This window comes from Sphaeramia orbicularis, chromosome 22, assembly GCF_902148855.1.
Source record: "Sphaeramia orbicularis chromosome 22, fSphaOr1.1, whole genome shotgun sequence".
NCBI lineage: Eukaryota > Metazoa > Chordata > Actinopteri > Kurtiformes > Apogonidae > Sphaeramia > Sphaeramia orbicularis.
In genome coordinates this window covers 10,701,559-10,724,908 of record NC_043978.1, presented here as the reverse complement: position 1 = coordinate 10,724,908, position 23,350 = coordinate 10,701,559, and the positions used below count along the sequence as shown (strand labels likewise).

Here is a 23,350-nt window from a genome sequence, read left to right as displayed (position 1 = left end):
AAACACTGAGGATCAATAACATCCTGTGTGACTCACTTATTATCCTGTCTCATATTTCATCCACTCAACGTCCAACTAATGTTTTATCAGGCAGGTCCTGCAGGACAAAGCAGCGTCTGTTTGGTTCAGTCCTCTATGTCCACTCACACTGTGTACTGTTTCACCAGTGGGTTTGTCATAATGGTCTGTGTCCATCCTCAGGGTCATGGAGCAACACAAACTGTCCAAGAGTCAGTGGGAGGAGAGGATCCAGGTCTGGCACGAGGAGCACCGGTCCATGCTCAAGTAGGTCCACACCTGGAACACCTGGAACCAGTAGGTCCACAACCTGGAACCAGTAGGTCCACAACCTGGAACCAGTAGGTCCAACAGCTGGAACCAGTAGGTCCACCAGCTGGAACCAGTAGGTCCACCAGCTGGAACCAGTAGGTCCAACAGCTGGAACCAGTAGGTCCACCAGCTGGAACCATGTACCTGCACAGTCCACCGTCACCTCACAGTATCAGACTTATATTGACCGTTACGTGACCATGACCTTACCTCATGGTCTGTTCACGCTGCAAACAAGCGCCATGACGGAGGGTGGAAGTGCCGGACTGCACACTGGATGACAAACTGGCTTGTTTTAACCCTGTTTTACACACCCAGCGGTCGCACACAACAGTTCCATCCATAGTTTCAGCTGGTTCCAGACAGAGCCTGGATCTGATGGACCTGGTATTACAGATAGAACAGGCTCTGTTTGTGTCCATAGTACATTAGCTCCACCAAATGCTAGCTAGGTGGTAGACTGGGTTAACTACTATGAGCCACTGTGTTCTAGTGGCTGTCATCAGTCCCTTCAGTATTAGCTCTGCTGTTGTAGTGTCTGCCTTTGGACCAACTACACTATGTTCTATGTCCTACTGTTATTGTCCTGATGCTGTTCCATATGTTCTAGTGGTGGAACTGTACATATGACTGTGTGTAGACAGTAGAAAGGCAGACACTTCAACAACAGAGCTAATACTGTAGGATACTGATGACACACACTAACATTATTACACAGTGTTAGTTCATTAGAGCTGCTTTTGGTTCCAGTCTATTTGAGTTTTAATGGCATGCTGGGGGGAACATGTTAAAAACATACACAGCTAGCTAGCTAACGTTAGCTGTATCTTTCCTTTACCATTATGAGATATACTCAGTGCCAATGAAAACGCAACACTTGAAAATTCTTATATTTTTTTAAATCGATGAGGATTTTTATTCCATAAGCTCTTTGGAATTAATCATAGGCCATTTCTATACAGTAAAAATAAAAAAAAACACATCCAAATTTGTTGACAAAAAATAAGGATAAAGAAAGAAACTCAAGGACCCCCAAAACCAAAAGTCACAAAGCGGTCCCGGAGGTGCTGCAGCTCAATGTAGCGATCCTGCTGTGGCGTGGTCACACGTGCTCGTCCAGGTCCAGGTCTGTCTGCAGCTGAGCCAGTTTCTTCATGCCTCTGTTGCATCCTGACTATGGTGGACACATTGCATCCAAAACGGCCCGCCACCTGCCGAGCAGAGATTCCGGCCTCCAGGAGCCCCATAGCATGGCATCTGTGGTCAGGTGTCAGTTTAGGCATCGCTGAGTTATTGCAAATGATTTTCATGCTTTTCAGCTTGGCTTTATATACAGAACATGACCACTCCTGAACTGACCACAGTTCCTTAAGTTGAGCAGTTCATTGCTGAGCAATGAGAAAAACAAGTCTTATGAACGCAGACAAGTTCATTCAAGCGTGACAATAGCTCAACCATCTCAGATTGTTAAGAAATTGTCTGGGATTATTTTATACAGGTGAAACTGGAACATCAGTACGTGTGTATGGGGACGCTCCATTTAGAACAGAATGGAACAGATCGTGTGCTTTAAACTCTGGTAGACTGGAGGGTTTTGCTACATCCGTAAACACATCAGGAGGCAGAGGGTATGGGTCGGTAGCTAGCCCTGCTATAACTAGCTTCTCCAAATAGTGTTCTTTCTGCCGTCCAGTAAGGTGGGTCACTTCGCAGGACAACTCCAAAACTTTATTTTCAGTGCTGGTAGACAGAATACGTCGCTCATTCGTTTGTTTGTTTGTTGTGTTGCTTTTGCCGTCCACCATGGCACGGCACCCCTAGTCACATGACAACTGTGACGTCGGTGTAAAGATTCAGTAGGCCAGGGGTGTCAAACATACGGCCCGTGGGCCAAAACTGGACCACCAAAGGGTCCAATCCTTGAGATGAATTTAAGAAAAGAAAAATTTCCATCACAGTAACCCCCCCCCCCCATATCACACCACCTGCAACCACATCGTTAATATGTAAATAATATTTCGTTTCTATTCTATATTTAAATATTTAAATTAATACCAAATTTCTTATTTTTCTCATGTTTCATTTTTCGTTCATTTGTTGTTTTTCCACCTGTCTTTTTCTCTGCACTTGTTCGAATGTTGCTGCTGTTAAATGTGAAACTGTCAAAGATGTTAAAATCATCTTAGTTCCACTTCCATGTTCAGACCAATGTGATCTTAGGAGGATAAATACAGAATCATGTTTAAAAAAAAAAAAGTCCTAATAAAAATCCTAATGACCTATAAATAATCACAACTCCAACTGTTTCTCATTGTTTTAGTGTAAAAAAAGTAAAATGACACAAAAATGTTTACATTTAAAAACTATCCTTTCACAAAAAATGTGAAAAACCTGAACAAATATGAACAAACTGAAATGAAATAAGTGTAATTTTATCATTATTCTGTTTGTTATTAAATGTTTAGCTTATTTGTAGATTCACTGAGGAATAATTTTTGTTAAAAATGCACCTATTTTTCTTAAGACATTTCAGGTTGTTCATGTTATTCACATCTTTTAAAGGATGGTTTGTTGATGTAAACATTTTCATCATGTAATTGAACTTTTACCATTTTTATTTTATTTAGATTATTTTTCTTTTAATTTTTCTTTATTTTATTTTAATTTCATATTATTATTTATTATATTATTTCTTATTTTTCCCACTTCACATCATATTGGACTGAATGTGGAACCTGAACTAAACTGACTTTGACAGCACCGTTTCAGGGTTTGTTTGTTTTTTGTTTATTTTATTTTTTTTACGTCATTTACTACAGAATCAGTCACTGAACCACACATTTACCTCAGTGAACCTACTTTTATTTCACCTGCAGATTTAATCTCTAATATTTAACTAAATACGTTAAATGTGCAGTGCATCGCACAGGAGAGATAAGATAAGAACACATGAATGTGGAGTGTCACCTTCAGTTAATCTGTGAATATAGAGGTGAAGGCCTCAGCTGCAGTTTACATGAAAATAATGAAGATTAAAACAGTTGATTCTGGAAACGACAGAAAACTTAGCAAAAGAAAAACAAAAGAAAAAAAGAAAAGTATAATTACATAAACAGAAGACAAAATGAACGTCATTAGCCAAATACAATTATGAATGAATGAATGAATAGCATTTTATTGTCATTGCACAAGGGTGTACAATGAAATTTAATCAAAATTAGATTGTTATTATAGTCAGAACATGGATAAGCAGAGGTGATAAAAGCACAACAAAGATGCAATAAAACAATTTAAACCCAAGAATAAATATAAATCATTTAAATGAGCTAAAACATGAACATTTATCAGTAAAATATAATGAAATTAAAAATCTGAATTACCTTGAATTTACAAATGATGCAATATTAAGCTTTATCTGATGCTGCACGATGAGTGGAACTATATTTACTTGTAAAAACAGGTTGTACTCGCATCATAATAAAATAATTTGTGCAGCTTTTATTGGTGCCTTTAATAAAAGATAGTAATGCAGTGACATACGGAGGCAAAAGACCAATAAGTGATTTATAAATGAATAACACCCAGTGTTTATCGGAGGGCCGTTCAACTTTACACTGTAAAAAAAAAAAAAAAAAAAAAAAAAAAGTAAAGGAAAAAAAGGGTATTATTCCGGCAGCAGGGGTGCCGGAAAAAAAACTGTTAAATAACGGAAAATAGCCATCTCATAAAAATATGGTAATTTTCCGTAATTAAAATACAGTTTTTTGCCCTAACTTTACATGAGGTTTTGCATATTTTTTGACTTTTTAATGTTTAATAACAAATATTTTCATGTATTAAAACAATCAAATTACATATATGTATATATATATATATATATATATATATATATATATATATATATACACATACATACATATATATATATATACATACATACATACATACATACATATATATATATATATATATGTGTGTGTGTGTGTGTGTGTGTGTATATATATATATATATATATATATATATATATATATATATATGTGTGTGTGTGTGTGTGTGTGTGTGTGTATATATATATATATATATATAATATATGATTTTCAATAAGACTCAGTTGTACAATCCACTGATAAAAACTGTATTTGGAAAGTTTATCAGTGCTTATACATGTTATACATTCACAAAAACACATTTATTCAACATTTTTGTTGTGAAACCTCCCGTAATTACACAAGATATTTGTCAATTAACAAACAAATCTGGTTAAACTTACAGAACAAATACTTCTTTTACAGTTAATTGTCAGTAATTTTATCGTGTTTTATTATTATTTTATTTTTACAGTATTAAACTTTAAATGAACAGTTTAATCTCATAAATAGAAAATAAATATTTGTGAAATTATGATACATTGGCAAATGTATTTAACTGTATTTTTCTGTGAAAAAAGAAAAAAATTTCTTTGAAGAAATTGGAATTTTTGGGTTATTCACAGTTATAGTTTACTCCTGTTATTTTAAATTTGACGTGTAAAATCACAGTCTATTTTTGTCATTTCATTGATATTTTCCTGTATCTTAAAAATACAAGAAAAATCTGTAAAATAAATGGTAAAAAAAATTCTGTTAAATTACAGGGTTTTTTTTTACAGTGTAGAATACAAGTCACAGTGGGGAGTTCTGTAGTTATCAGCGGTAATAAATCTAAATAAAACAGGTGATAACTAACATCCATATAGATATAGAACCTGTTAATGATCATCTAACACATGTTTAGACTCAGATATAAAACCATGATACACCCATCCACCGTGAATTATATGGAAAATATAAATACATTTGTGTTGTTTTTTTTCTTTAGTAAAACAAGTACCACCACATATTCAAACTGGCATTTAAAGGGTTAAAGTCATGAAAATTGAATTGAATATTTGGTATTTTTGAGCAGGACTGAAGTGGTTCAAGAGGTTTGTGCAGAAAAAAGAAGAAAAAACATTAACATGCAATGATTTTATAGCAGGTATTTGTGTACATTTGTGGCTTTACGATCTGCAGTGATATCTGTTTATTATAAATATATGAACCTGATACAGTTTTTTATCAAACAGCATCATTTTAACCCATAAAGACCAGGGCTGGTTTTGTGGCACTTCCCACATTCATTTTTCTCAGATTTATCACCATTTATTCTAATATTATCCTCTGTTTTTTTGCATTTTTAGGTGAAAATCAGGTTTTTTCCTATATTTAATTCACTGATCATGTAGATTCTAAATAAAGCTTAGGTTAAACTTGAGGATTATTATATCAAAAACAGAGAAAACTGGAGAAAATGTGACTTTTTTTTTTTTTTTTTTGCAAATACATAATTAATAACTGAACTTAAAATAAGTGTGTCTATCCACTGTCATTGATCCAACTCCATGGGTTTTACTGGTGAATTAATCTTTACATTTTTGTAATAATTTGTGCATTTTGTTGCTTAATTTCTCCGTTATTTATCATTTTGTAAATTTTCTTACTCACTTTTGTACATTTTGTTCATTTCATTTAATTTTTTGCATGTTTCTGTTAATTTTCTTGCCTATTTTTTTTTCCACTTTTGCAGTTTTTGTTAATTTTGTGACTTATTTTTTTCTTTTTTCTTTCATTTTAGCACATTTTTTTCTTATTTTTTCCACATTATTTATTATTTCGTAGTTTTTTTATTTACTTTTGTTCATTTTATCCACTGTCATTGATCCAACTCCATGGGTTTTACTGGTGAATAAATGTTTCAATTTTTTAAAATAAATTTTGTGCATTTTGTTGCTTAATTTCTCCGTTATTTATTATTTTGTAAATTTTCTTACTCGCTTTTGTACATTTTGTTAATTTCATTTAATTTTTTGCATTTTTCTGTTCATTTTCTTGCCCTTTTTTTTTCCACTTTTGCGGTTTTTGCTAATTTTAGTGCTTATGTTATTCTTTTTTACTTTATTTTAGTACATTTATTCCTTAAATTTTTCATATTATTTGTTGTTTTGTAGGTTTTTTATTCATTTTTGTCCATTTTATCCACTGTCATTAATCCAACTCCGTGGGTTTTACTGATGAATCAATATTTAATTTTTTTTTTTTTTTTTTTAAATTTTGTGCATTTTGTTTCTTATTTTCTCCATTATTTATTATTTTGTAAATTTACTTACTTTTTGGTTCATTTTGTTCATTACTTTGGTGGTTTTTGCTCATTTTGTTGCTTATTTTTTTCTTTTTTCTTTTATTTTGGCACATTTTTTCTTATTTCTTCACATTACTTATTTTTCATATTATTCATTTTTGTTCATTTTATCCATCTCCATGGGTTTTACTGGTGGATCATTGTTGTAGAAGATGACGGTGTTTCCATGGTAACTACGGCGCCTCTGAACGTCCAAATGGGTCATATCTGATGACCATGAAAAGATGAAGAACTGTATTTTACAGCAATTATTGACATGTATTGACAGGATTAGTGGATCTGCAGGTATTGAACAGTTTAGATCAGTAGATGCTTTTGGTCGTTGGTGGATATTTGGGTCTTTAAGGGTTAAATACTTCAGAGTTTATCTTAAATTTTCTCTAAAAACACATTTGTTAGGTGAAGGTAAACTACTGTTCTCCTTCGTCATGTTTTAACTGCCTGTTTTCTGACTGATCTGTGAATTTCCCTCAGTTTTTTGATAATACTAACAGTTAAAGACACTAGTAACAGGAATATTTGAGTAAACAGTCGAGTATTTGAAGCAGAAAATGTAAAATACAGGAGTGTTGTCTTTGTGCTTCAGTAAAACTGTTGGTTTCCGTCCTTCACTGCTGTTTTTATTTCATCCTGAACAGAGAGGAGGCCATGATCGAATATCTGAAGATCGCCCAGGACCTGGAGATGTACGGGGTCAACTACTTCGAGATCAAGAATAAGAAGGGTACGGACCTGTGGCTGGGAGTGGACGCCCTGGGCCTGAACATCTACGAGAAGGGGGACAGGTGGGTCACAAAGCACCAGGCCCACCGAGGCCTGGGGTCTGTTTGAGTCTGGGGGCTGGGAGTTTTAGTGTGTGTTTGAGTCTGGGGGCTGGGAGTTTTAGTGTGTGTTTGAGTCTGGGGGCTGGGAGTTTTAGTGTGTGTTTGAGTCTGGGGGCTCGTGGTTTTAGTGTGTTTGATTCTGGGGGCTCGTAGTTTTAGTGTTTTTGAGTCTGGGGGCTCATATTTTTAGTGTATTTGAGTCTGGGGGCTCGTAGTTTTAGTGTGTTTGAGTCTGGGGGCTCGTAGTTTTAATGTGTGTGTGAGTCTGGGGGTTAATAGTTTTAGTGTGTTTTTGAGTCTGGGGGCTCGTAGTTTTAGTGTATGTTTGAGTCTGGGGGCTCGTAGTTTTTGTGTGTTTGAGTCTGGGGGCTCGTAGTTTTAGTGTGTGTTTGAGTCTGGGGGCTTGTAGTTTTAGTGTTTTTGAGTCTGGGGGCTTATAGCTTTAGTGTGTGTTTGAGTCTAGGGGCTCGTAGTTTTAGTGTATTTGAGTCTGGGGGCTCGTAGTTTTAATGTGTGTGTGAGTCTGGGGGTTAATAGTTTTAGTGTGTTTTTGAGTCTGGGGGCTCGTAGTTTTAGTGTGTGTTTGAGTCTGGGGGCTCGTAGTTTTAGTGTATGTTTGAGTCTGGGGGCTCGTACTTTTTGTGTGTTGGAGTCTGGGGGCTCGTAGTTTTAGTGTGTTTGAGTCTGGGGGCTCGTAGTTTTAGTGTGTGTTGGAGTCTGGGGGCTTGTAGTTTTAGTGTTTTTGAGTCTGGGGGCTCGTAGTTTTAGTGTGTTTGAGTCTGGGGGCTCGTAGTTTTAATGTGTGTGTGAGTCTGTGGGTTAATAGTTTTAGTGTGTTTTTGAGTCTGGGGGCTCGTAGTTTTAGTGTATGTTTGAGTCTGGGGGCTCGTAGTTTTTGTGTGTTGGAGTCTGGGGGCTCGTAGTTTTAGTGTGTTTGAGTCTGGGGGCTCGTAGTTTTAGTGTGTGTTTGAGTCTGGGGGCTTGTAGTTTTAGTGTTTTTGAGTCTGGGGGCTTATAGCTTTAGTGTGTGTTTGAGTCTAGGGGCTCGTAGTTTTAGTGTATTTGAGTCTGGGGGCTCGTAGTTTTAATGTGTGTGTGAGTCTGGGGGTTAATAGTTTTAGTGTGTTTTTGAGTCTGGGGGCTCGTAGTTTTAGTGTGTGTTTGAGTCTGGGGGCTCGTAGTTTTAGTGTATGTTTGAGTCTGGGGGCTCGTAGTTTTTGTGTGTTGGAGTCTGGGGGCTCGTAGTTTTAGTGTGTTTGAGTCTGGGGGCTTGTAGTTTTAGTGTTTTTGAGTCTGGGGGCTCGTAGTTTTAGTGTGTGTTTGAGTCTGGGGGCTTGTAGTTTTAGTGTTTTTGAGTCTGGGGGCTCGTAGTTTTAGTGTGTGTTTGAGTCTGGGGGCTAATAGTTTTATTGTGTGTTTGAGTCTGGGGGCTCATAGTTTTAGTGTGTGTTTGAGTCTGGGGGCTCGTAGTTTTTGTGTGTTTGAGTCTGGGGGCTCATAGTTTAAGTGTGTGTTTGAGTCTGGGGGCTCGTAGTTTAAGTGTGTGTTTGAGTCTGGGGGCTCATAGTTTTAGTGTGTTTGAGTCTGGGGGCTCGTAGTTTTATTCTGTTATTGAGTCTGGGGGCTCGTAGTTTTAGTGTGTTTGAGTCTGGGGGCTCATAGTTTAAGTGTGTGTATGAGTCTGGGGGCTCATAGTTTAAGTGTGTGTATGAGTCTGGGGGCTCATAGTTTTAGTGTGTTTGAGTCTGTGGGCTTGTAGTTTTAGTGTTTTTGAGTCTGGGGGCTCGTAGTTTTAGTGTTTTTGAGTCTGGGGGCTCATAGTTTTAGTGTGTTTGAGTCTGGGGGCTCATAGTTTTTTTTGTTCGTTTGAGTCTTGGGGCTCTTAGCGTTAGTGTATTTGAGTCTGGGGGCTCATAGTTTTAGTGTGTGTTTGAGTCTGGGGGCTCATAGTTTTAGTGTGTGTTTGAGTCTGGGGGCTCTTAGCTTTAGTGTGCTTTTGAGTCTGGGGGCTCGTAGTTTTCGTGTTTTCTAGTCTGGGGGCTCGTCGTTTTAGTGTGTGTTTGAGTCTGGGGGCTCATAGTTTTAGTGTGTGTTTGAGTCTGGGGGCTCTTAGCTTTAGTGTGCTTTTGAGTCTGGGGGCTCGTAGTTTTCGTGTTTTCTAGTCTGGGGGCTCGTCGTTTTAGTGTGTTTTTGAGTCTGGGGGCTCGTCGTTTTAGTGTTTTTGAGTCTGGGGCCTCGTAGTTTTAGTGTGTGTTTGAGTCTGGGGGCTCATAGTTTTTGTGTGTTTTTGAGTCTGGGGGCTCATAGTTTCAGTGTGTGTTTTAGTTTGGGGGCTTGTAGTTTTAGTGTTTTTCAGTCTGGGGGTTCATAGTTTTTTTTGTTTTTTTGAGTCTGGGGGCTCTTAGCTTTAGTGTATTTCAGTCTGGGGGCTCATAGTTTTAGTGTGTGTTTGAGTCTGGGGGCTCATATTTTTAGTCTGTGTTTGAGTCTGGGGGCTCGTAGTTTTAGTGTTTTTGAGTCTGGGGGCTCGTAGCTTTTTTCTGCTTTTGAGTCTGGGGGCTCATAGTTTTAGTGTTTTTGAGTCTGGGGCCTCGTAGTTTTAGTGTGTGTTTGAGTCTGGGGGCTCATAGTTTTAGTGTGTGTTTGAGTCTGGGGGCTCATAGTTTTAGTGTGTTTGAGTCTGGGGGCTCATAGTTTTAGTCTGTGTTTGAGTCTGGGGGCTCGTAGTTTTAGTGTGTGTTTGAGTCTGGGGGCTCATAGTTTTAGTGTGTTTTTGAGTCTGGGGGCTCGTCGTTTTAGTGTTTTTGAGTCTGGGGCCTCGTAGTTTTAGTGTGTGTTTGAGTCTGGGGGCTCATAGTTTTTGTGTGTTTTTGAGTCTGGGGGCTCATAGTTTCAGTGTTTTTCAGTCTGGGGGCTCGTAGCTTTTTTCTGCTTTTGAGTCTGGGGGCTCATAGTTTTAGCGTTTTTGAGTCTGGGGGCTCATAGTTTTTCTGTGTTTGAGTCTGGGGGCTTGTAGTTTTAGTTTGTGTTTGAGTCTGGGGGCTCTTAGCTTTAGTGTGCTTTTGAGTCTGGGGGCTCGTCGTTTTAGTGTGTTTGAGTCTGGGGGCTCATATTTTATTTTGTTTTTTGAGTCTGGGGGCTCTTAGCTTTAATGTATTTCAGTCTGGGGGCTCATAGTTTTAGTGTGTGTTTGAGTCTGGGGGCTTATAGTTTTAGTGTGTGTTTGAGTCTGAGGGCTCATAGTTTTAGTGTTTTTGAGTCTGGGGGCTCATAGTTTCAGCGTGTGTTTTAGTTTGGGGGCTCGTAGTTTTAGTGTTTTTGAGTCTGGGGGTTCATAGTTTTTTTTTTTTGAGTCTGGGGGCTCTTAGCTTTAGTGTGTGTTTGAGTCTGGGGGCTCATAGTTTTAGTCTGTGTTTTAGTCTGGGGGCTCATAGTTTTAGTGATTTTGAGTCTGGGGGCTCGTAGTTTTTGAGTCTGGGGGCTCATAGTTTTAGTGTGTTTGAGTCTTTGGGCTCGTAGTTTTAGTGTTTTTGAGTCTGGGGGCTCATAGTTTTAGTGTTTTTGAGTCTGGGGGCTCGTCGTTTTAGTGTGTTTTTGAGTCTGGGGGCTCGTCGTTTTAGTGTGTTTGAGTCTGGGGGCTCGTAGTTTTCGTGTTTTCTAGTCTGGGGGCTCGTAGTTTTAGTGTGTTTGAGTCTGGGGGCTCAGAGTTTTAGTGTGTTTGAGTCTGGGGGCTTGTAGTTTTAGTGTTTTTGAGTCTGGGGGCTTGTAGTTTTAGTGTTTTTGAGTCTGGGGGCTCGTAATATTAGTGTGTCTTTGAGTCTGGGGGCTCATAGTTTTAGTGTTTTCGAGTCTGGGGGCTCATAGTTTTTTTTGTTCGTTTGAGTCTTGGGGCTCTTAGCGTTAGTGTATTTGAGTCTGGGGGCTCATAGTTTTAGTGTGTGTTTGAGTCTGGGGGCTCATAGTTTTAGTGTGTGTTTGAGTCTGGGGGCTCTTAGCTTTAGTGTGCTTTTGAGTCTGGGGGCTCGTAGTTTTCGTGTTTTCTAGTCTGGGGGCTCGTCGTTTTAGTGTGTTTTTGAGTCTGGGGGCTCGTCGTTTTAGTGTTTTTGAGTCTGGGGCCTCGTAGTTTTAGTGTGTGTTTGAGTCTGGGGGCTCATAGTTTTTGTGTATTTTTGAGTCTGGGGGCTCATAGTTTTAGCGTTTTTGAGTCTGGGGGCTCATAGTTTTTCTGTGTTTGAGTCTGGGGGCTTGTAGTTTTAGTTTGTGTTTGAGTCTGGGGGCTCTAATCTTTAGTGTGCTTTTGAGTCTGGGGGCTCGTCGTTTTAGTGTGTTTGAGTCTGGGGGCTCATATTTTATTTTGTTTTTTTGAGTCTGGGGGCTCTTAGCTTTAATGTATTTCAGTCTGGGGCTCATAGTTTTAGTGTGTGTTTGAGTCTGGGGGCTCATAGTTTTAGTGTTTTTGAGTCTGGGGGCTCATAGTTTTAGTGTGTTTGAGTCTGGGGGCTCATAGTTTTAGTGTGTCTGAGTCTGGGGGCTTGTAGCTTTTTTCTGATTTTGAGTCTGGGGGCTCATAGTTTTAGTGTGTTTGAGTCTGGGGGCTCGTAGTTTTAGTGTTTTTGAGTCTGGGGGCTCATAGTTTAGTGTGTTTTTGAGTCTGGGGGCTCATAGTTTTAGTGTGTTTGAGTCTGGGGGCTCGTAGTTTTAGTGTTTTTGAGTCTGGGGGCTCATAGTTTAGTGTGTTTTTGAGTCTGGGGGCTCATAGTTTTAGTGTGTTTGAGTCTGGGGGCTCGTAATTTTAGTGCTTTTGAGTCTGGGGGCTCGTAGTTTTAGTGTGTTTGAGTCTTGGGGCTCGTAGTTTTAGTGTTTTTGAGTCTGGGGGCTCGTAGTTTTAGTGTGTTTGAGTCTGGGGGCTCATAGTTTTAGTGTGTTTGAGTCTGGGGGCTTGTAGCTTTTTTCTGATTTTGAGTCTGGGGGCTCATAGTTTTAGTGTGTTTGAGTCTGGGGGCTCGTAGTTTTAGTGTTTTTGAGTCTGGGGGCTCATAGTTTTAGTGTGTTTTTGAGTCTGGGGGCTCGTAATTTTAGTGTTTTTGAGTCTGGGGGCTCATAGTTTCAGTGTGTTTGAGTCTGGGGGCTCGTAATTTTAGTGTTTTTGAGTCTGGGGGCTCGTAGTTTTAGTGTGTTTGAGTCTTGGGGCTCGTAGTTTTAGTGTTTTTGAGTCTGGGGGCTCGTAGTTTTAGTGTGTGTTTGAGTCTGGGGGCTTATAGTTTTAGTGTATTTGAGTCTGGGGGCTTGTAGTTTTAGTGTTTTTGAGTCTGGGGGCTCGTAATATTAGTGTGTCTTTGAGAATGGGGGCTCATAGTTTTAGTGTTTTTGAGTCTGGGGGCTCATAGTTTTTTTTTTTTCGTTTGAGTCTGGGGGCTCTTAGCTTTAGTGTATTTGAGTCTGGGGGCTCATAGTTTTAGTGTGTTTGAGTCTTGGGGCTCGTAGTTTTAGTGTTTTTGAGTCTGGGGGCTCGTAGTTTTAGTGTGTTTGAGTCTGGGGGCTTATAGTTTTAGTGTGTTTGAGTCTGGGGGCTCATAGTTTTAGTGTGTTTGAGTCTGGGGGCTTGTAGTTTTAGTGTTTTTGAGTCTGGGGCCTCGTAGTTTTAGTGTGTGTTTTAGTTTGGGGGTTCATAGTTTTAGTGTGTTTGAGTCTGGGGGCTCGTAGCTTTTTTCTGCTTTTGAGTCTGGGGGCTCATAGTTTTAGCGTTTTTGAGTCTGGGGGCTCATAGTTTTTCTGTGTTTGAGTCTGGGGGCTTGTAGTTTTAGTTTGTGTTTGAGTCTGGGGGCTCTTAGCTTTAGTGTGCTTTTGAGTCTGGGGGCTCGTCGTTTTAGTGTGTTTGAGTCTGGGGGCTCATATTTTATTTTGTTTTTTTGAGTCTGGGGGCTCTTAGCTTTAATGTATTTCAGTCTGGGGGCTCATAGTTTTAGTGTGTGTTTGAGTCTGGGGGCTTATAGTTTTAGTGTGTGTTTGAGTCTGGGGGCTCATAGTTTTAGTGTTTTTGAGTCTGGGGGCTCATAGTTTTAGTGTGTTTGAGTCTGGGGGCTCATAGTTTTAGTGTGTTTGAGTCTGGGGGCTTGTAGCTTTTTTCTGATTTTGAGTCTGGGGGCTAATAGTTTTAGTGTGTTTGAGTCTGGGGGCTCGTAGTTTTAGTGTTTTTGAGTCTGGGGGCTCATAGTTTAGTGTGTTTTTGAGTCTGGGGGCTCATAGTTTTAGTGTGTTTGAGTCTGGGGGCTCGTAATTTTAGTGTTTTTGAGTCTGGGGGCTCGTAGTTTTAGTGTGTTTGAGTCTTGGGGCTCGTAGTTTTAGTGTGTTTGAGTCTGGGGGCTTGTAGCTTTTTTCTGATTTTGAGTCTGGGGCTCATAGTTTTAGTGTGTTTGAGTCTGGGGGCTCGTAGTTTTAGTGTTTTTGAGTCTGGGGGCTCATAGTTTAGTGTGTTTTTGAGTCTGGGGGCTCATAGTTTTAGTGTGTTTGAGTCTGGGGGCTCGTAATTTTAGTGTTTTTGAGTCTGGGGGCTCGTAGTTTTAGTGTGTTTGAGTCTTGGGGCTCGTAGTTTTAGTGTTTTTGAGTCTGGGGGCTCGTAGTTTTAGTGTGTTTGAGTCTGGGGGCTCATAGTTTTAGTGTGTTTGAGTCTGGGGGCTTGTAGCTTTTTTCTGATTTTGAGTCTGGGGGCTCATAGTTTTAGTGTGTTTGAGTCTGGGGGCTCGTAGTTTTAGTGTTTTTGAGTCTGGGGGCTCATAGTTTTAGTGTGTTTTTGAGTCTGGGGGCTCATAGTTTCAGTGTGTTTGAGTCTGGGGGCTCGTAATTTTAGTGTTTTTGAGTCTGGGGGCTCGTAGTTTTAGTGTTTTTGAGTCTGGGGGCTCGTAGTTTTAGTGTGTGTTTGAGTCTGGGGGCTTATAGTTTTAGTGTATTTGAGTCTGGGGGCTTGTAGTTTTAGTGTTTTTGAGTCTGGGGGCTCGTAATATTAGTGTGTCTTTGAGTCTGGGGGCTCATAGTTTTAGTGTTTTTGAGTCTGGGGGCTCATAGTTTTTTTTTTTCGTTTGAGTCTGGGGGCTCTTAGCTTTAGTGTATTTGAGTCTGGGGGCTCATAGTTTTAGTGTGTTTGAGTCTTGGGGCTCGTAGTTTTAGTGTTTTTGAGTCTGGGGGCTCGTAGTTTTAGTGTGTTTGAGTCTGGGGGCTTATAGTTTTAGTGTGTTTGAGTCTGGGGGCTCATAGTTTTAGTGTGTTTGAGTCTGGGGGCTTGTAGTTTTAGTGTTTTTGAGTCTGGGGGCTCGTAGCTTTTTTCTGCTTTTGAGTCTGGGGGCTCATAGTTTTAGCGTTTTTGAGTCTGGGGGCTCATAGTTTTTCTGTGTTTGAGTCTGGGGGCTTGTAGTTTTAGTTTGTGTTTGAGTCTGGGGGCTCTTAGCTTTAGTGTGCTTTTGAGTCTGGGGGCTCGTCGTTTTAGTGTGTTTGAGTCTGGGGGCTCATATTTTATTTTGTTTTTTTGAGTCTGGGGGCTCTTAGCTTTAATGTATTTCAGTCTGGGGGCTCATAGTTTTAGTGTGTGTTTGAGTCTGGGGGCTTGTAGTTTTAGTGTGTGTTTGAGTCTGGGGGCTCATAGTTTTAGTGTTTTTGAGTCTGGGGGCTCATAGTTTTAGTGTGTTTGAGTCTGGGGGCTTGTAGCTTTTTTCTGATTTTGAGTCTGGGGGCTAATAGTTTTAGTGTGTTTGAGTCTGGGGGCTCGTAGTTTTAGTGTTTTTGAGTCTGGGGGCTCATAGTTTAGTGTGTTTTTGAGTCTGGGGGCTCATAGTTTTAGTGTGTTTGAGTCTGGGGGCTCGTAGTTTTAGTGTTTTTGAGTCTGGGGGCTCGTAGTTTTAGTGTGTTTGAGTCTGGGGGCTTGTAGCTTTTTTCTGATTTTGAGTCTGGGGCTCATAGTTTTAGTGTGTTTGAGTCTGGGGGCTCGTAGTTTTAGTGTTTTTGAGTCTGGGGGCTCATAGTTTAGTGTGTTTTTGAGTCTGGGGGCTCATAGTTTTAGTGTGTTTGAGTCTGGGGGCTCATAGTTTTAGTGTGTTTGAGTCTTGGGGCTCGTAGTTTTAGTGTTTTTGAGTCTGGGGGCTCGTAGTTTTAGTGTGTTTGAGTCTGGGGGCTCATAGTTTTAGTGTGTTTGAGTCTGGGGGCTCGTAGTTTTAGTGTTTTTGAGTCTGGGGGCTCGTAGTTTTAGTGTGTTTGAGTCTGGGGGCTCATAGTTTTAGTGTGTTTTTGAGTCTGGGGGCTCATAGTTTCAGTGTGTTTGAGTCTGGGGGCTCGTAATCTTAGTGTTTTTGAGTCTGGGGGCTCGTAGTTTTAGTGTGTTTGAGTCTTGGGGCTCGTAGTTTTAGTGTGTGTTTGAGTCTGGGGGCTTATAGTTTTAGTGTGTTTGAGTCTGGGGGCTCATAGTTTTAGTGTGTTTGAGTCTGGGGGCTTGTAGTTTTAGTGTTTTTGAGTCTGGGGGCTTATAGTTTTAGTGTGTGTTTGAGTCTGGGGGCTCATAGTTTTAGTGTTTTTGAGTCTGGGGGCTCATAGTTTTAGTGTGTTTGAGTCTGGGGGCTCATAGTTTTAGTGTGTTTGAGTCTGGGGGCTTGTAGCTTTTTTCTGATTTTGAGTCTGGGGGCTAATAGTTTTAGTGTGTTTGAGTCTGGGGGCTCATAGTTTTAGTGTTTTTGAGTCTGGGGGCTCATAGTTTTAGTGTGTTTGAGTCTGGGGGCTCATAGTTTTAGTGTGTTTGAGTCTGGGGGCTTGTAGCTTTTTTCTGATTTTGAGTCTGGGGCTCATAGTTTTAGTGTGTTTGAGTCTGGGGGCTCGTAGTTTTAGTGTTTTTGAGTCTGGGGGCTCATAGTTTAGTGTGATTTTGAGTCTGGGGGCTCATAGTTTTAGTGTGTTTGAGTCTGGGGGCTCGTAATTTTAGTGTTTTTGAGTCTGGGGGCTCGTAGTTTTAGTGTGTTTGAGTCTTGGGGCTCGTAGTTTTAGTGTTTTTGAGTCTGGGGGCTCGTAGTTTTAGTGTGTTTGAGTCTGGGGGCTCATAGTTTTAGTGTGTTTGAGTCTGGGGGCTTGTAGCTTTTTTCTGATTTTGAGTCTGGGGGCTCATAGTTTTAGTGTGTTTGAGTCTGGGGGCTCGTAGTTTTAGTGTTTTTGAGTCTGGGGGCTCGTAGTTTTAGTGTGTTTGAGTCTGGGGGCTCATAGTTTTAGTGTGTTTTTGAGTCTGGGGGCTCATAGTTTCAGTGTGTTTGAGTCTGGGGGCTCGTAATTTTAGTGTTTTTGAGTCTGGGGGCTCGTAGTTTTAGTGTGTTTGAGTCTTGGGGCTCGTAGTTTTAGTGTTTTTGAGTCTGGGGGCTCGTAGTTTTAGTGTGTGTTTGAGTCTGGGGGCTTATAGTTTTAGTGTATTTGAGTCTGGGGGCTTGTAGTTTTAGTGTTTTTGAGTCTGGGGGCTCGTAATATTAGTGTGTCTTTGAGTCTGGGGGCTCATAGTTTTAGTGTTTTTGAGTCTGGGGGCTCATAGGTTTTTTTTTTCGTTTGAGTCTGGGGGCTCTTAGCTTTAGTGTATTTGAGTCTGGGGGCTCATAGTTTTAGTGTGTTTGAGTCTTGGGGCTCGTAGTTTTAGTGTTTTTGAGTCTGGGGGCTCGTAGTTTTAGTGTGTTTGAGTCTGGGGGCTTATAGTTTTAGTGTGTTTGAGTCTGGGGGCTCATAGTTTTAGTGTGTTTGAGTCTGGGGGCTTGTAGTTTTAGTGTTTTTGAGTCTGGGGGCTCGTAATATTAGTGTGTCTTTGAGTCTGGCGGCTCATAGTTTTTTTTGTTTTTTTGAGTCTGGGGGCTCTTAGCTTTAATGTATTTCAGTCTGGGGGCTCATAGTTTTAGTGTGTGTTTGAGTCTGGGGGCTTATAGTTTTAGTGTGTGTTTTAGTCTGGGGGCTCATAGTTTTAGTGTTTTTGAGTCTGGGGGCTCGTAGTTTTAGTGTTTTTGAGTCTGGGGGCTCATAGTTTTAGTGTGTTTGAGTCTGGGGGCTCATAGTTTTAGTGTGTTTGAGTCTGGGGGCTCGTAGTTTTAGTGTTTTTGAGTCTGGGGGCTCATAGTTTTAGTGTGTTTTTGAGTCTGGGGGCTCATAGTTTTAGTGTGTTTGAGTCTGGGGGCTCGTAATTTTAGTGTTTTTGAGTCTGGGGGCTCATAGTTTTAGTGTGTTTGAGTCTGGGGGCTCATAGTTTTAGTGTGTGTTTGAGTCTGGGGGCTTATAGTTTTAGTGTGTTTGAGTCTGGGGGCTTGTAGTTTTAGTGTTTTTGAGTCTGGGGGCTCGTAATATTAGTGTGTCTTTGAGTCTGGGGGCTCATAGTTTTAGTGTTTTTGAGTCTGGGGGCTCATAGTTTTTTTTTTTCGTTTGAGTCTGGGGGCTCTTAGCTTTAGTGTATTTGAGTCTGGGGGCTCATAGTTTTAGTGTGTTTGAGTCTTGGGGCTCGTAGTTTTAGTGCTTTTGAGTCTGGGGGCTCTTAGTTTCTGTGTTTTTGAGTCTGGGGGCTCATAGTTTTAGTGTGTGTTTGAGTCTGGGGGCTCATAGTTTTAGTGTGTTTGAGTCTTGGGGCTCGTAGTTTTAGTGTTTTTGAGTCTGGTGGCTCGTAGTTTTAGTGTGTTTGAGTCTGGGGGCTTATAGTTTTAGTGTGATTGAGTCTGGGGGCTTGTAGTTTTAGTCTTTTTGAGTCTGGGGGCTCGTAATATTAGTGTGTCTTTGAGTCTGGCGGCTCATAGTTTTTTTGTTTTTTTGAGTCTGGGGGCTCTTAGCTTTAATGTATTTCAGTCTGGGGGCTCATAGTTTTAGTGTGTGTTTGAGTCTGGGGGCTTATAGTTTTAGTGTGTGTTTTAGTCTGGGGGCTCATAGTTTTAGTGTTTTTGAGTCTGGGGGCTCGTAGTTTTTGTGTTTTTGAGTCTGGGGGCTCATAGTTTTAGTGTGTGTTTGAGTCTGGGGGCTCATAGTTTTAGTGTGTTTGAGTCTGGGGGCTCGTAGCTTTTTTCTGATTTTGAGTCTGGGGGCTCATAGTTTTAGTGTGTTTGAGTCTGGGGGCTCGTAGTTTTAGTGTTTTTGAGTCTGGGGGCTCATAGTTTTAGTGTGTTTGAGTCTGGGGGCTCGTAATTTTAGTGTTTTTGAGTCTGGGGGCTCATAGTTTTAGTGTGTTTGAGTCTGGGGGCTCGTAATTTTAGTGTTTTTTAGTCTGGGGGCTCATAGTTTTAGTGTGTGTTTGAGTCTGGGGGCTTATAGTTTTAGTGTTTTTGAGTCTGGGGGCTCGTAATATTAGTGTGTCTTTGAGTCTGGGGGCTCATAGTTTTAGTGTTTTTGAGTCTGGGGGCTCATAGTTTTTTTTTTTCGTTTGAGTCTGGGGGCTCTTAGCTTTAGTGTATTTGAGTCTGGGGGCTCATAGTTTTAGTGTGTTTGAGTCTTGGGGCTCGTAGTTTTAGTGCTTTTGAGTCTGGGGGCTCGTAGTTTCTGTGTTTTTGAGTCTGGGGGCTCATAGTTTTAGTGTGTGTTTGAGTCTGGGGGCTTATAGTTTTAGTGTGTTTGAGTCTGGGGGCTCATAGTTTTAGTGTGTTTGAGTCTGGGGGCTTGTAGTTTTAGTGTTTTTGAGTCTGGGGGCTCGTAATATTAGTGTGTGTTTGAGTCTGGGGGTTCATAGTTTTAATGTGTTTGAGTCTGGGGGCTCATAGTTTTAGTGTGTTTTAGTCTGGGGGCTCGTAGTTTCTGTGTTTTTGAGTCTGGGGGCTCATAGTTTTAGTGTGTGTTTGAGTCTGGGGGTTCATAGTTTTTTTTTGTGTTTGAGTCTGGGGGTTCATAGTTTTAGTGTGTGTTTGAGTCTGGGGGCTTATAGTTTTAGTGTGTTTGAGTCTGGGGGCTCATAGTTTTAGTGTGTTTGAGTCTGGGGGCTTGTAGTTTTAGTGTTTTTGAGTCTGGGGGCTCGTAATATTAGTGTGTGTTTGAGTCTGGGGGTTCATAGTTTTAATGTCTTTGAGTCTGGGGGCTCATAGTTTTAGTGTGTTTTAGTCTGGGGGCTCGTAGTTTCTGTGTTTTTGAGTCTGGGGGCTCATAGTTTTAGTGTGTGTTTGAGTCTGGGGGTTCATAGTTTTTTTTTGTGTTTGAGTCTGGGGGTTCATAGTTTTTTTTTGTGTTTGAGTCTGGGGGTTTGTAGTTTTAGTGTTTTCTAGTCTGGGGGTTATAGTTTTTTTTATTTTTGAGTCTTGGGGCTCGTAGGTTTAGTTTTTCTGAGTCTGGGGGCTCATATTTTTTTTGTGTTTGAGTCTGGGGGCTCGTAGTTTTAGTGTTTTTGAGTCTGGGGGCTCGTAGTTTTAGTGTGTGTTTGAGTCTGGGGGTTTATAGTTTTAGTGTGTTTGAGTCTGGGGGCTCATAGTTTTAGTGTGTTTGAGTCTTGGGGCTCATAGTTTTAGTGTGTTTGAGTCTGGGGGCTTGTAGTTTTAGTGTTTTTGAGTCTGGGGGCTCGTAATATTAGTGTGTGTTTGAGTCTGGGGGTTCATAGTTTTAGTGTTTTTGAGTCTGGGGGCTCATAGTTTTAGTGTGTGTTTGAGTCTCGGGGCTCATAGTTTTAATGTGTTTGAGTCTGGGGGCTCGTTGTTTTAGTGTGTTTTAGTCTGGGGGCTCGTAGTTTCTGTGTTTTTGAGTCTGGGGGCTCATAGTTTTAGTGTGTGTTTGAGTCTGGGGGCTCATTGTTTTAGTGTTTTTGAGTCTGGGGGCTCATAGTTTTAGTGTGTTTTAGTCTTGGGGCTCATAGTTTTAGTGTGTGTTTGAGTCTGGGGGCTCGTAGTTTTAGTGTGTTTTAGTCTGGGGGCTCGTAGTTTTAGTGTGTTTTAGTCTGGGGGCTCGTAGTTTCTGTGTTTTTGAGTCTGGGGGCTCATAGTTTTAGTGTGTTTTAGTCTGGGGGCTCATAGTTTTAGTGTGTTTTAGTCTGGGGGCTTTTAGTTTCTGTGTTTTTGAGTCTGGGGGCTCATAGTTTTAGTGTGTGTTTGAGTCTGGGGGCTTATAGTTTTAGTGTATTTGAGTCTGGGGGCTTGTAGTTTTAGTGTTTTTGAGTCTGGGGGCTCGTAATATTAGTGTGTCTTTGAGTCTGGGGGCTCATAGTTTTAGTGTTTTTGAGTCTGGGGGCTCATAGTTTTTTTTTTTCGTTTGAGTCTGGGGGCTCTTAGCTTTAGTGTATTTGAGTCTGGGGGCTCATAGTTTTAGTGTGTTTGAGTCTTGGGGCTCGTAGTTTTAGTGTTTTTGAGTCTGGGGGCTCGTAGTTTTAGTGTGTTTGAGTCTGGGGGCTTATAGTTTTAGTGTGTTTGAGTCTGGGGGCTCATAGTTTTAGTGTGTTTGAGTCTGGGGGCTTGTAGTTTTAGTGTTTTTGAGTCTGGGGGCTCGTAGCTTTTTTCTGCTTTTGAGTCTGGGGGCTCATAGTTTTAGCGTTTTTGAGTCTGGGGGCTCATAGTTTTTCTGTGTTTGAGTCTGGGGGCTTGTAGTTTTAGTTTGTGTTTGAGTCTGGGGGCTCTTAGCTTTAGTGTGCTTTTGAGTCTGGGGGCTCGTCGTTTTAGTGTGTTTGAGTCTGGGGGCTCATATTTTATTTTGTTTTTTTGAGTCTGGGGGCTCTTAGCTTTAATGTATTTCAGTCTGGGGGCTCATAGTTTTAGTGTGTGTTTGAGTCTGGGGGCTTGTAGTTTTAGTGTGTGTTTGAGTCTGGGGGCTCATAGTTTTAGTGTTTTTGAGTCTGGGGGCTCATAGTTTTAGTGTGTTTGAGTCTGGGGGCTCATAGTTTTAGTGTGTTTGAGTCTGGGGGCTTGTAGCTTTTTTCTGATTTTGAGTCTGGGGGCTAATAGTTTTAGTGTGTTTGAGTCTGGGGGCTCGTAGTTTTAGTGTTTTTGAGTCTGGGGGCTCATAGTTTAGTGTGTTTTTGAGTCTGGGGGCTCATAGTTTTAGTGTGTTTGAGTCTGGGGGCTCGTAATTTTAGTGTTTTTGAGTCTGGGGGCTCGTAGTTTTAGTGTGTTTGAGTCTGGGGGCTTGTAGCTTTTTTCTGATTTTGAGTCTGGGGCTCATAGTTTTAGTGTGTTTGAGTCTGGGGGCTCGTAGTTTTAGTGTTTTTGAGTCTGGGGGCTCATAGTTTAGTGTGTTTTTGAGTCTGGGGGCTCATAGTTTTAGTGTGTTTGAGTCTGGGGGCTCATAGTTTTAGTGTGTTTGAGTCTTGGGGCTCGTAGTTTTAGTGTTTTTGAGTCTGGGGGCTCGTAGTTTTAGTGTGTTTGAGTCTGGGGGCTCATAGTTTTAGTGTGTTTGAGTCTGGGGGCTCGTAGTTTTAGTGTTTTTGAGTCTGGGGGCTCGTAGTTTTAGTGTGTTTGAGTCTGGGGGCTCATAGTTTTAGTGTGTTTTTGAGTCTGGGGGCTCATAGTTTCAGTGTGTTTGAGTCTGGGGGCTCGTAATTTTAGTGTTTTTGAGTCTGGGGGCTCGTAGTTTTAGTGTGTTTGAGTCTTGGGGCTCGTAGTTTTAGTGTTTTTGAGTCTGGGGGCTCGTAGTTTTAGTGTGTGTTTGAGTCTGGGGGCTTATAGTTTTAGTGTATTTGAGTCTGGGGGCTTGTAGTTTTAGTGTTTTTGAGTCTGGGGGCTCGTAATATTAGTGTGTCTTTGAGTCTGGGGGCTCATAGTTTTAGTGTTTTTGAGTCTGGGGGCTCATAGTTTTTTTTTTTTCGTTTGAGTCTGGGGGCTCTTAGCTTTAGTGTATTTGAGTCTGGGGGCTCATAGTTTTAGTGTGTTTGAGTCTTGGGGCTCGTAGTTTTAGTGTTTTTGAGTCTGGGGGCTCGTAGTTTTAGTGTGTTTGAGTCTGGGGGCTTATAGTTTTAGTGTGTTTGAGTCTGGGGGCTCATAGTTTTAGTGTGTTTGAGTCTGGGGGCTTGTAGTTTTAGTGTTTTTGAGTCTGGGGGCTTATAGTTTTAGTGTGTGTTTGAGTCTGGGGGCTCATAGTTTTAGTGTTTTTGAGTCTGGGGGCTCATAGTTTTAGTGTGTTTGAGTCTGGGGGCTCATAGTTTTAGTGTGTTTGAGTCTGGGGGCTTGTAGCTTTTTTCTGATTTTGAGTCTGGGGGCTAATAGTTTTAGTGTGTTTGAGTCTGGGGGCTCATAGTTTAGTGTGTTTTTGAGTCTGGGGGCTCATAGTTTTAGTGTGTTTGAGTCTGGGGGCTCGTAATTTTAGTGTTTTTGAGTCTGGGGGCTCGTAGTTTTAGTGTGTTTGAGTCTTGGGGCTCGTAGTTTTAGTGTGTTTGAGTCTGGGGGCTTGTAGCTTTTTTCTGATTTTGAGTCTGGGGCTCATAGTTTTAGTGTGTTTGAGTCTGGGGGCTCGTAGTTTTAGTGTTTTTGAGTCTGGGGGCTCATAGTTTAGTGTGTTTTTGAGTCTGGGGGCTCATAGTTTTAGTGTGTTTGAGTCTGGGGGCTCGTAATTTTAGTGTTTTTGAGTCTGGGGGCTCGTAGTTTTAGTGTGTTTGAGTCTTGGGGCTCGTAGTTTTAGTGTTTTTGAGTCTGGGGGCTCGTAGTTTTAGTGTGTTTGAGTCTGGGGGCTCATAGTTTTAGTGTGTTTGAGTCTGGGGGCTTGTAGCTTTTTTCTGATTTTGAGTCTGGGGGCTCATAGTTTTAGTGTGTTTGAGTCTGGGGGCTCGTAGTTTTAGTGTTTTTGAGTCTGGGGGCTCGTAGTTTTAGTGTGTTTGAGTCTGGGGGCTCATAGTTTTAGTGTGTTTTTGAGTCTGGGGGCTCATAGTTTCAGTGTGTTTGAGTCTGGGGGCTCGTAATTTTAGTGTTTTTGAGTCTGGGGGCTCGTAGTTTTAGTGTTTTTGAGTCTGGGGGCTCGTAGTTTTAGTGTGTGTTTGAGTCTGGGGGCTTATAGTTTTAGTGTATTTGAGTCTGGGGGCTTGTAGTTTTAGTGTTTTTGAGTC

General features: G+C 41.0%; 1 protein-coding gene across 1 annotated transcript in view; it reads left to right on the top strand.

The window, feature by feature from the left end:
* The window catches only part of ezra (ezrin a), a 67,558-nt gene that overhangs the window by 14,290 nt on the left and 29,918 nt on the right, over positions 1-23,350 (top strand). Inside the window, exons 4-5 of the mRNA XM_030126937.1 lie at positions 202-285; positions 7,186-7,332. Coding sequence (XP_029982797.1) covers positions 202-285; positions 7,186-7,332 — 231 coding nt within the window. The remainder of the gene's footprint in view (positions 1-201; positions 286-7,185; positions 7,333-23,350) is intronic.